Source organism: Ctenopharyngodon idella, chromosome 24, assembly GCF_019924925.1.
Source record: "Ctenopharyngodon idella isolate HZGC_01 chromosome 24, HZGC01, whole genome shotgun sequence".
Taxonomy (NCBI): domain Eukaryota; kingdom Metazoa; phylum Chordata; class Actinopteri; order Cypriniformes; family Xenocyprididae; genus Ctenopharyngodon; species Ctenopharyngodon idella.
This window is the reverse complement of record NC_067243.1, coordinates 25357708-25369212: the sequence shown is the minus strand read 5'-3', so window position 1 is coordinate 25369212 and position 11505 is coordinate 25357708. Positions and strand designations below refer to the sequence as shown.

The following is an 11505-nucleotide window of genomic DNA, read 5'->3' as shown; positions in this document are numbered from 1 at the left end:
TTCAACACAAGTACAAAACGTATGACCACAATAACTTTAAGAAACTTTTTTTGTTTGTTTGATTGTTTAGATAAATTGGGGTTTGACCTGTAATGTGTTGCAGTTAGACTAGGTTACATTTGATTAATATTATTAAATTGTAAAGAAATTAAATATCCATCTTTGTCGAAAGAATTCCAGGCGCGGTTCACTCTCAGCCAATAAGATTCCACGTAGCAATTTTATCGATCAGTTGTCTACTCTGATTGGATGATAACTTTTGACAGAGTTTAATCCAGAAGCGAATACATTTCTAATGCAAGAGCCCGGAGAGATTTGCGAGTGCACAGGACACAGTTTGAGCGCGCACATGCAATATCTGTGCGAGAGGAGACGCAGTTCATAAGAGAGCACTGTGTATTTGAGAGCGCACATCCAGTTTTGTTTGAGAGTAAAGGAAATCCGCGCCTTACTTTTTTAGCTGTCATTAAGTAATTACTTATTCAAAATAAGTACCTACTCAAGAGAGTATGTGATTTCAGACACAGGCCATGAGCAGAGGTAAGGGCTTTTCACACTGATCACAATTAAGCGACACAAATGTATGATGCGATAACACACTTGAATTGAAACAATAGAGAATGAGAAGGTGACGTCACGGCGTTTTCACTCGCGTTGCACTACGGGAAAGCGTCACCATATTAGAAGGATACACTATCCGTTGCAATTTTTTTTTTTTACAATAATAAAAATTGTAACTGTAATAAAAGTGGAGTGCAATCTTACCATAGCAAGTATGACTGAGCTCTCGCAGTTTACAGGTTTGTAACACCGTGTCTACACCGGACGCAAGCGGCACGACGTGACGCGTTAAAAGACAATAGAACCCATTATAATCAGTGATATCATATTGTCTACAATGGATGCAGCGTGACACGACACAACAAATTCCCGACAGTAAACAGATTTCCCGTTCTGTTTCTGACGTAGTCCAAGCGCTTTGCAATGGTCGGTTTGTCGTTCAGTGTAGAGAGCTTTTAGCTATTGCAGCGCAATGCGACGCAACAAGGATCGTGTCTGGTGTAGACACGGTGTAAGTCTTGCACCCAGCCACAGCAGAATTGTTCATAAGCTTCTAATGACCAATGGCACCAATATCATATAAACCAGGTAATTGACATTATCAGGGTATGTGACAGGTGGTAGTGCTTCTGGGTCTTTCATTCTGTTAATGGCAGGTCGTATGATTCAATGTTGATGATGTCAAGCAGTTTCTCTAAATAACGCTGCTTGGCGGTGTTATTTAGTCTCTCCTGATAGAGGAGAGTCTCTCCCTTTCCTTTCGCTTCCTTCTTCTCCATTTCTTTCCAAGAAACTGCGCCGTATTGCAAAAATGCAAACAAATATTAAGCTGTTTCGCTATTTCTCTCAGTCTCATTGTCGAAGTAACCATGGTAACAGATAGCGTATCCTTCTAAAATGGCGATGCCTTCCCGAAATGGAATGCGGAGTGAAAACATTGTGACGTAACTCCTCATTCTCTATAGATCCCTATGGAGCTATTCACACCAGGTGCGTTCAACCGCGGTGCGACAAAGCACATTTTTTTTTTTTTTTCCGTCGCCCCGCAATGAAATGAACCATCCAGTTAGATTTGAGCTTTAGATCACATACCCAGAGCCACCGCTGTTGCACAAAAGGGCGAGACTGGTGGCGTTGTTTTGAAAACCAGTGTAAACAACGAAAGCAAAGTATTCCAGAAGAGAGAAGAGACTGTTCTTTAAAATCATTATTGTCTGAAAACAGATTTATTCTCACATGTTCTTTATACAGAATATCATTACTATTGTACAGTAGAACATACTTGTTATGGACAGAAGGGTAGGAGACAACAGGTTTGCAGGTAAAGTGCGGTTTATTTACTAACAGCAGAGAAACACAGATGAGCAGGTAAGTGACTGGTAAATTGGTACTTTGTAATGGTGAAACTGGAGTAATGATACTGTCCTTTATCTTCAAGGTGGATGACTCGTGGATGGCTGGAAGCAGAGTGGGATAGCAGACTCACGGAGACGGTAGGATGACACACACAGATACAGGCACGAAGATGAGGAAGAACGCAGGAGTGGAATGGGTAGGTATCTACGATGAACTGAAGCATAGGAATAGCAGTCCTTTGGTATCAACGAGACCGGACAGTGAACTGAGGTGAGTGGTGCGCTAATGTATTTGTGGTGATTGGGTGATGATGAGGATCAGGTGAGTGTGGTTAGAACTCTGGTGAGGGAGTGCGCTGTGATTGGCTGATGGTTGAAAATGTGGTTAAACATGAGTTCTGCAGTTTCCATGGCTGTGGGTAGACCCTTGAGGGGTATCAGCCGGCAGGACTTGGAGAATCTGTCGATGACCACCAGGATACAGGTACAGTTATCGGAGGTAGGTAGATCAGTGATGAAGTCTACTCCTAGGTGTGACCAGGGTCTGTTGGGAACGGGCAGAGGAAGAAGCTTGCTGGATGGAAGTCCTTACATCCCAGTACGTACCTTCTCACATCCCTGGCCATGTTTGGCCACCAGAAGCACTCTTTCAGCAGTGAGAGGGTTTCATTGGCCCCTGGGTGGCCAGTGCCCAGGGAAGTGTGAGAAGAGTGGATGAGAGGAGTGCGTTGAGTTCTGCTGACGTATTGTAGTCCAGGAGGACAGCCCAGCGGAGTGTTGACGGAGGCATTGGAGGTAGGGACCAACATTTCTGACCATTGGATGGGACTCACAATGATATTCTCAGGTAGGATAGTTTCAGGCTCTTCAGGGGTTTCTTCTGGACCGTGGAGACGAGATAAAGCATCAACTTTAACATTCTTGGGACCAGGACGATAGGAGATACAGAAATTGAAACGGGTGAAGAATAACGGCCAATGGGCTTGAAGTGGGTTGGGTCGCTTAGCATCCCTCAGGTACTCTAGGTTCTTATGGTCGGTGAGTACAGTGAATGGGTGCTTGGCGCCATCCAACCAATGCCTCCATTCCTCGAGTGCCAGTTTGATGGCTAGCAGTTCTCTGTTGCAATTGTCATAGTTCCTCTCCGCCAGGCTGAGTTTACGGGAGAAGAATGCACACGGATGAAGTTTGGTGGGATTCCCCTGCTGCTGCGAAAGCACCGCTCCAACACCCTTATAAGAAGCGTCTACCTCCACGATGAACGGCTTCTCAGCGTCAGGGTGGATGAGGAGCGGTGCGCTGGTGAATGCTTCTCTTAAGGTGTTGAAAGCTTCGTTGGCTGCTGGTGACCAGTACAGAGACTTGGGCTTGTTGCGGAGGAGACTGGTAAGTGGACGAGCTATGGAACTGTAGTTCTGGATGAATCTTCTGTAGAAGTTTGAAAACCCGAGGAACCTCTGGAGCTCTTTAATGGTGGATGGAATGGGCCAGTTCTTGATGGCTTCCACCTTCCCCTCGTCCATCTGGATGCCACTGCTACAGATGTTGTATCCAAGGAACTGCACTGAGGGTTGGTGGAATGAGCATTTCTCAGCCTTGAGGTACAACTGGAATTCCCTCAGGCATTGCAGGACCTCCGCAACGTGATGGCGATGTTCGGCCATACTCCGGGAATAGATCAGGATATCATCAATGTGGACGAGGACAGACTTATGGATGAATTCCCGGAGTACCTCATGGATGAAGTCCTGGAATACGGAGGGGGCGTTGACCAGGCCATACGGCATAACGAGGTACTCGTAGTGTCCAGTAGGGGTCACAAAGGCCGTCTTCCACTCGTCCCCCTCACGTATCCGGATGAGGTTACAAGCGCTGCGGAGGTCCAACTTGGTGAAGAGCCGCTGGGACGAGGGGAAGAGGATATCGGAACTTGACCGTTATCTTGTTAAGAGCCCGGTAGTCAATACAAGGCCACAAGCCTCCGTCCTTTTTGGCCATGAAGAAGAAGCTTGAAGCAGCAGGGGAAGTGGACGGATGGATGTAACCTTGGTTCAGAGCCTCCTCTATGTACTCCTCCATGGCCTTCTGTTCCGGGATGGATGGTGGATAAATCTTCCCACAGGGCACTGACTCAACCTGAAGCAGATCGATGGCACAGTCCCATGGCCGGTGTGGAGGCAGCTTGGAGGCTTTCTTCGGGCAGAATACATCACTGAAGGGGGCGTAACAAGGAGGTATCTGACAGACTGTTTCTCTACTGGGCTCTCAATGGATGTTGAACACACAGGGAGTGACTCAGAAGGAGGAGTAGGAGGTTGAAGCTTGTGTGGAAAACAGTCTGGAAAGCAGTTGTTGCCCCACTTCAGGATCTCTCCGGTGGTCCACGAGATGATGGGGTTGTGCTGCTCCAACCATGGGTGCCCTAGAATCACATCAGCGGTGGAATCCTCCAGAACCAGTAGATGTTGTTCCTCCACATGAAGTATTCCGACTTGAAGCTTCGCTGGTCCAGCACACTGATGAACAGGTTTACGACCGAGTGGTTTGCCAGTTACTGAATGGTTCTGGTAGACGGACGGAGTAGAGGTTGTCTTGAGCCTGAGCTGACGGCAGAGGGCACCAGAGATGAAGTTGCCGGCTGACCTGGAGTTGAGGTGAGCATAGACTGGAATGGAAACATTGACAATTGTGGTGAGCGGCTTCATTTTCTTAATGGAGTGGATTATCGCACTCACCATGGGATGAGGAGGATGAGTGGGACATGTAGAAATCACATGTCCAGGAACTCCACAATACAAACATAATCCTCGGGTCAGCCGTCTCTGCCACTCAGTGAAGGTAAGATGATTGTTCTCCAATTGCATGGGTTCTGGAGGGCTGATGGACTCTGGCTGATGAAGGAAAGGTGTGCGTAGCAGCTGGCCCTGGTGTCCTTCTAGACACTACTGCATACGAGTGGCGAATCTGATGGATAGTTATATGAAACGTTCGAGCCCGGTGGAATCCTCGTATGCAGCAAGATGCAGCCGCACCCTAGGATCCAGACCCTGACGATAGGTGGTGAGCAATGCCTGTTCGTTCCATCCACTGGCAGCAGCAAGAGTCCTAAACTTGAGGGCATAATTGTTAACAGACATTGATCCTTGTTTTAACTGATAGAGTTGCTCACCCACCGATGAATCACCAGCTGGTTTACCGAAAACCTCCTTGAAGTGAGTAAGGAAGTTCGAAACATAGGAATAGCAGTTCTTTGGTATCAACGAGACCAGACAGTGAACTGAGGTGAGTGGTGCGCTTATGTATCTGTGGTGATTGGGTGATGATGAGGATCAGGTGAGTGTGGTTAGAACTCTGGTGAGGGAGTGCGCTGTGATTGGCTGATGGTTGAGCCTGGCGGGTCTGTGACAGTACTTCTCACTGTAATAATAATAAAAATATAATTATAAAAACTTTATTTTTTAAAGGAATAATCACAATTTTTCTTTTTGTATTAAAACATAAAAATAAACATTTCATAGGGGCCTTTTATTGCAAACATTTTAATTAATAAGTTGTTAAAGTTTTGTGAATTCCACTGATTAGACATGCTACTTAATTATTAAAATTTAATTCAACCATTAAATTGAAAAAAAAAAAAAAAAAAAAAAAAGAGAAAAAAATAAAACGGATAAATCGTTTCAATAAATCGTTGATAAATTGTATGCATTCAATATACTACTGGCCACTACTCCAGTGGTTCCAAACCTGGGGTACATGTACCCCTATGCAGAGGTACTACAGAGGGTATTTGACAGAAAGGGGAGGGGGAAAATCATCAATGACTAGACTTACTGAAATGTTATAGTAAAACCCACAGTATTAGATAGATTTACATGGGAGGCACTAATTGCAGCTCTTTGACCCTTTTTCTTATTGTATGTTATATTCTTCAAAATAAGGATTATAATGATAATTGCATGATGGACAACCAGTAACTGACTTACATGTACATACTGGTACCGCAGCTCTTTCACTCTATCAGAGTTCCTCTCAAATGGTACCCTGTAAATTTGTTTCATTGTCATCTGATGCTTCTTCAATATCTGGTCTATTGTGGAGATGCTTATAGAGTTGACATTTTGGAATATGGCGTTGTCTTGTAGGATTGCAGCATGGATCTGTCTCAATGTGATGGCATTATTTGCCTTCACCATGTTACAGATCTCTTGTTCTTCATTGAGAAGTTTTCCTCTGCCACCCGTGCAAGGTTGTCGATCCTAGACATAGTATTCAAAGGACAACACTCCATTCGTAATGTATACCTTATGTATTCGTTACAGAATGAGTTACCTATGTAATTGTATTGTTGTTTTACTTACAGTAACTTTACCACAATTCTAATGCATCACTGCACAGTGACTGGAATACTACTGTAAACTGTATCATCAATACTGTAGAAAATAAACTATTCCATAGTTCCACTATTCCAATGTTTTTCTTGTCATTTTTAGTATCATAACAGTATCATAAGATATTACTGTAGGCCTATCACACACACACACACACACACACACACACTAAATGAATAGGTAAATATGTAAATAAATATATTTCTTGCTCTATGCACAGTGTCCTGTCCTATACAACATATAATTCCATCATTGACTGACTACATACCTGTTTCCCTGCGAAAGGTTTGGATGATGGAGGAGACTGTAGAGCGAAGCACATTAGGCTGCACTCGGCGACCTGCCTCCGCCATTGTGAGGCCATGGTTGATGACATGGTTTATAATTGTGGCCCGAATTTCATCCAGGACAGCATGGTGTCTCCATGCTCCTCGGCCTCTTCCCCCTATTCCACCACCACACACCCTTACTCCTCCTCCTCTTCTTTTTCCTCTTCTTCTTTTTCCTCTTCCTCTTCCTCGAGCAGGCAGCTGCCCTTGTTCATTTACTTGGCCAGGTGCCTCCATGTTCAGAAATTGTACTGGTCCTGCATGGTCAAGCTCTTTACATACATGTTTGGCAGCATTCACAGTCATGGACAGCACCTGTCAGGTAACTAAACATACTGTTTGATTGGTCATCTGAGATGTGTGAAACTCCTACTTCATTAGTCAAGTTCTAGTTTCACCTGACTGTCAATTGCTGTAATAAATTTATCAAATGTTCCAAGGATTCATATATGGTATTCATGGTATTATGTTCTTGACTAATTTTGACAATTGAACAGACTATTGTGCATGTGATGACTTATACAATGAAATGACGCTGACACGTTTTGGAGCGAACAACCATTAGACTGAGAATCAACAATCAGTTTAGATCAACAAGATCTATTCACTTGGAAATTGTGCTAAATGTAGGCTACCTGTACTTAATCATTTGCAAAGATGTACTGAGACATTGAGACATGTACTTAGACATTTGCAATTTGATGAAATTAATGAGAAAATCAATTCTGTTGTGAACAATTGCCAAGTGGTTTGGAGGTTTGTCCATGTTGTTTTGAGAATGTAATTTCTGTTTCAAGAAATGAGCCAAACCAATGGAGAAAAACTGTAATATGCTGTCTTGTTCAGATAATAGAAAAAATGACAGTTTAATCACAACGTTTGCTTTTAGAAAATATTCTTCACACAAAACATTGAACCAAACACATCACCATTTCAGGTTTGCAAGTTTTCAGTGTTTTTAATCATGAAGAACTGTTCTCCTTTAGTATGCACTGTTAGTATGGCACCACTTCTGACTATTCTTGTGTAAGACTACCCTTGTTTTTTTTTATAGACACACACATTTCTTACTTGTTAATATATTTCTTAATATGCCATATATGGTACAGTTTGACCTCTGTACTATGACTGGATGTCCAGAACATCCTGGAGGATATTGCTTAATCTTGTGTGTATGAATACGATATCTCGTGCTGTTGCCACACATCACGGGGGTTGAGGCGTTTGTTTCCAACCGATGACTGATAGCTTCAAGGCTTCAGATAGTCTACCTAAAAAAACAATCTAACAGATCTGGGGGCTCATCTGGGATATTCCCAAGAAACACTGGACAGAAAATCATACTTTCTTACAAAAATGTTTTTTGGGATCCTTCTCAGTCTCGCACTGAGTTTATGGTTCTGTGATGCTAAATCAAGTAAGTGTTATTATCTAATTTAATTTAAACTAATTTCTCTTAACTCTCTTGTCCTCTCTGTTTAGGTGTCACGCTTGAAATGTGACTTCTTTTTTTTTTTTCTTCAGGAAAACCAATGTAATATATTTTTGTTCAATTATATTTTTTGATTATTATTTAACACTTTGAGGGTATTTTATGATACTATGCAATATTTATACAATTTTATTAGCTATTTTTGCCCATTGAAAATAATTCACAATTTTTTCTAATATATTTTTAAATTATTTTTCAATTAAAGCAGTATTCCATGTTAAAATAGATGTTAAAAAGGCATTTAAAATCCAATTTTTTGAAGGTAGATTAGTGCCATCTGGTGGGAGTAAAAAATGAAAAACTTACGTAATGCCATGGTGTAACCAGTGTTTACTCTTTTTATGATCTTTCTACAGAGGGAACTATGTGTGTAATACAAGAAACAGAAGCACCATGCATTAATATAAGTGAGACCAACAGCAACCATGAGCTTGGAAAACTTCTGGACAGAATTAAATATGTTGCCCGAAGCTGCAAAGAAATTCTTGACAAATATCATGTTTATGAGGGTATGGTATTTTTGAATTTATTCAAAAATTATTTACTTATCTTAAGCAACAACTCAATTTAGGTGACTCAGCAATACTTCTGTTAATGCAGATGGCCTGTACTATCTAATCTCACCAAGAGGGGTCCTTTACCAGACGTTTTGTGATATGACCACTGCGGGCGGCGGCTGGACGCTGGTTGCCAGCGTTCATGAAAACAACATGTATGGAAAGTGTACTGTTGGTGATCGCTGGTCTAGTGAGCAGGGCAGCATTGCAAACCGGCCTGATGGTGAAGGAACATGGGCAAACAGAGTCACATTTGGAACTGCAGATGCTGCTACAAGTGATGATTACAAGGTAATTTTTTTATTACATTTAACAATTAAAACATGTTAATCTACAAAATGAATTGACAGTCTGTTTCCTTTGTGTCATAGAATCCTGGATACTTTGAAATTGCGGCACAGGATGTATCTGTGTGGCATGTTCCTAATAATATGGCATTGGAAAACTGGAGCACTGCCTCCATCCTGAGATACCACACTGAAAATCGCTTCTTGACTCTACACGGAGGAAACCTTTTCAATTTATTCAAGGTCAGACAAAAGTTGACAGCCGTTTTGTGTCTTAAATATTCAAAGAAATATAGGCTAAAGGCAAAAGACTACAATTCTGTAAAAAAAAAAAAAAAAAATGAATTTTTATGTTAATTTTTCCAGAAATTCCCTGTGAGGTTTGGAATTGGGACTTGCATCACTGATAATGGACCTGCTATTCCAATAGTGTATGATACTGGAAATGTGGATTCTACCAAAAAACTGTATGGACCTTATTCAAGAGGTACATCAATACCTCTTGAGCCAATATTTTTCAAATATTTTTAAAGAAAGTAGCTACATCGACTGACAAAAAATCTGTGTATTATTCAGTGATGGTGTAGGCTGCAACGCTGTCTCACAACCAATTCGTACGTATTTTACAAGGTAGGTAATTCGTACGAATTTGTACAACGTCACTCGTACGAATTTATACGATTTGTCTAAACCCTAGTGACTGGTAGGTTTAGGGGAGGGGTTAGGGGTAGGTCATTCGTATGAATTCATACGAATTTGGCAACTCATAAAATACGTATGATTTAGCAAAAAACGTACTAATTCGTACAAGTGAGATCGTACAAATTAGTACAAATTAGCCACCTCGCAAAATACGCATGAATTGCTGTGAGATCAGGTTGTGTAGGCCTATTATTTACAAAGCATCATCATGCTGAGATCCAATCACTTTAATAAATGAATGCCATTCTGTGTGCATGGACCTATCATGACAGACCATCATCAATTATATATTCTGTGTTTTTTTCAGGAATATTTGAGCCTGGATTCATCACCTTCAGAATCTTCAATACTGAAAAGGCAGCCATGGCAATTTGTTCGGGCGTTAAACCAACTGGTTGTCACACTGAACATGTGAGCTAAACAAATATTATGGATTATTTACAACAATGTTTATGAACAGCCTTTGTGAAGTGAATTCTCCTGCTCACTTTTAAATCTTTGCATGGCTTGGCTCCCTCTTATCTTTGTAATATGCTGATCCCCTACACACCGACTCGCTCACTACGTTCCTCTGACTCTGGCCTTCTCGTTGTCCCTCGGCATCGCCTCTCTTCAATGTGGGGCAGATCATTCAGTACTATCGCACCCAAACTCTGGAATTCTCTCCCCCGCTCACTCTGTTGTGTTAATAATATCTCTGAATTTAAATCATTACTCAAAACTCACCTGTTTTCTGAATGTTATACCTCTGATTTGATGAATTGATTGCTCTGCATTATTACTAATATTTCTCTGAATGTTATGTTATGTCTCTTAAGTCCTGTTTTGTATTTCTGTATTTGACTCTATTCTTCTGTATGCTTCCCTATCCATTATTGTTTTCATCATTGTCTACTTGTATTATCTCTTCCTTGATAATTGTAAAGCGTCCTTGAGCCCTGGAAAGGCGCTATATAAATAAAACTTATTATTATTATTACTATTATTAAGTGCTGCTGATCACCACAGGCAATAATTCATGCTTTAGTGTATAAATGAAGAGGAAATTCATTTACAGTAATACAATTACAACAGAAGTAAATCAACTGCAATGTTATATGAGGAAATAAGTTTTTTTTTGTTTTTAATGTACTCATATTTTTGCAGTTCTGTATTGGTGGAGGTGGACACTTTCCTGAGGGCGTCCCTAGACAGTGCGGGGACTTTACGAGTTTCGACTGGAGTGGCTATGGTACTAATACAGGATGGAGTGCTTCCAAAGAGATTACTGAAGCAGCTGTACTTCTTTTTTATCGCTGACAAACTAAAATGACTTGCTTACTTTCCTTCTGTCAGAGATATACCACATTAATTAATACCTGAATACACAATAATTTACTCAAATATATTTCTTTTAAATATATCTTTTATATTGGTCTATAATCTAAGAATGTGTATGGTGTTTGTAACTGATGAAAAAAACAACAACCTGTTGGATTAGCCGTTTATTGGGAGGCTTCTTTTAGTGCTTATCTAACCTACTTTTAACTTCTCAATGTTCATGGTTTTTTTTCCAACTGTACACAAATGGAAACAAATGTATAATGTTCAAATAAAACCAATGGGTTGACAATGCTGTTCAAACAATGGATTCAAAACCTACTTTAGGTTTCAGAGTTTATAAGTTTCACTGAAAATATTCCATAAACATATTTGGTTTGGTTACGTTCTGTTCTGCTAATAAAGCCTGTTATTACTATTTCGTCTTCATTGTGTTCCTGTTAAACCACACTTGGCCGAGTTGTGACAACATCCCTGAGTACAATACATCTGAAATTATGAGGATGCTTCATAG

The 11505-nt window shown here is 41.0% G+C and overlaps 1 protein-coding gene across 1 annotated transcript; it reads left to right on the top strand.

The window, feature by feature from the left end:
• The first annotated feature begins 7817 nt into the window (after window positions 1-7817).
• Window positions 7818-11409, top strand: LOC127507099 (intelectin-like). The gene is made up of 7 exons (XM_051884003.1): window positions 7818-8050; window positions 8482-8634; window positions 8726-8973; window positions 9054-9212; window positions 9336-9456; window positions 9979-10082; window positions 10818-11409. The coding sequence occupies exons 1-7, from the start codon at window positions 7990-7992 to the stop codon at window positions 10968-10970; spliced, it is 999 nt and encodes a 332-aa protein (XP_051739963.1). The 5' UTR covers window positions 7818-7989; the 3' UTR covers window positions 10971-11409.
• Window positions 11410-11505: the final 96 nt, after the last annotated feature.

Bases quoted from the DNA above. Each gene is read 5' to 3' on its own strand.
- LOC127507099 (XM_051884003.1), top strand. From the start codon at position 7,990: ATGTTTTTTGGGATCCTTCTCAGTCTCGCACTGAGTTTATGGTTCTGT. The intron at 8,974-9,053 runs GTAATTTTTTTA...TTTGTGTCATAG, and splicing joins CTACAAGTGATGATTACAAG to AATCCTGGATACTTTGAAAT. The intron at 9,213-9,335 runs GTCAGACAAAAG...TAATTTTTCCAG, and splicing joins ACCTTTTCAATTTATTCAAG to AAATTCCCTGTGAGGTTTGG.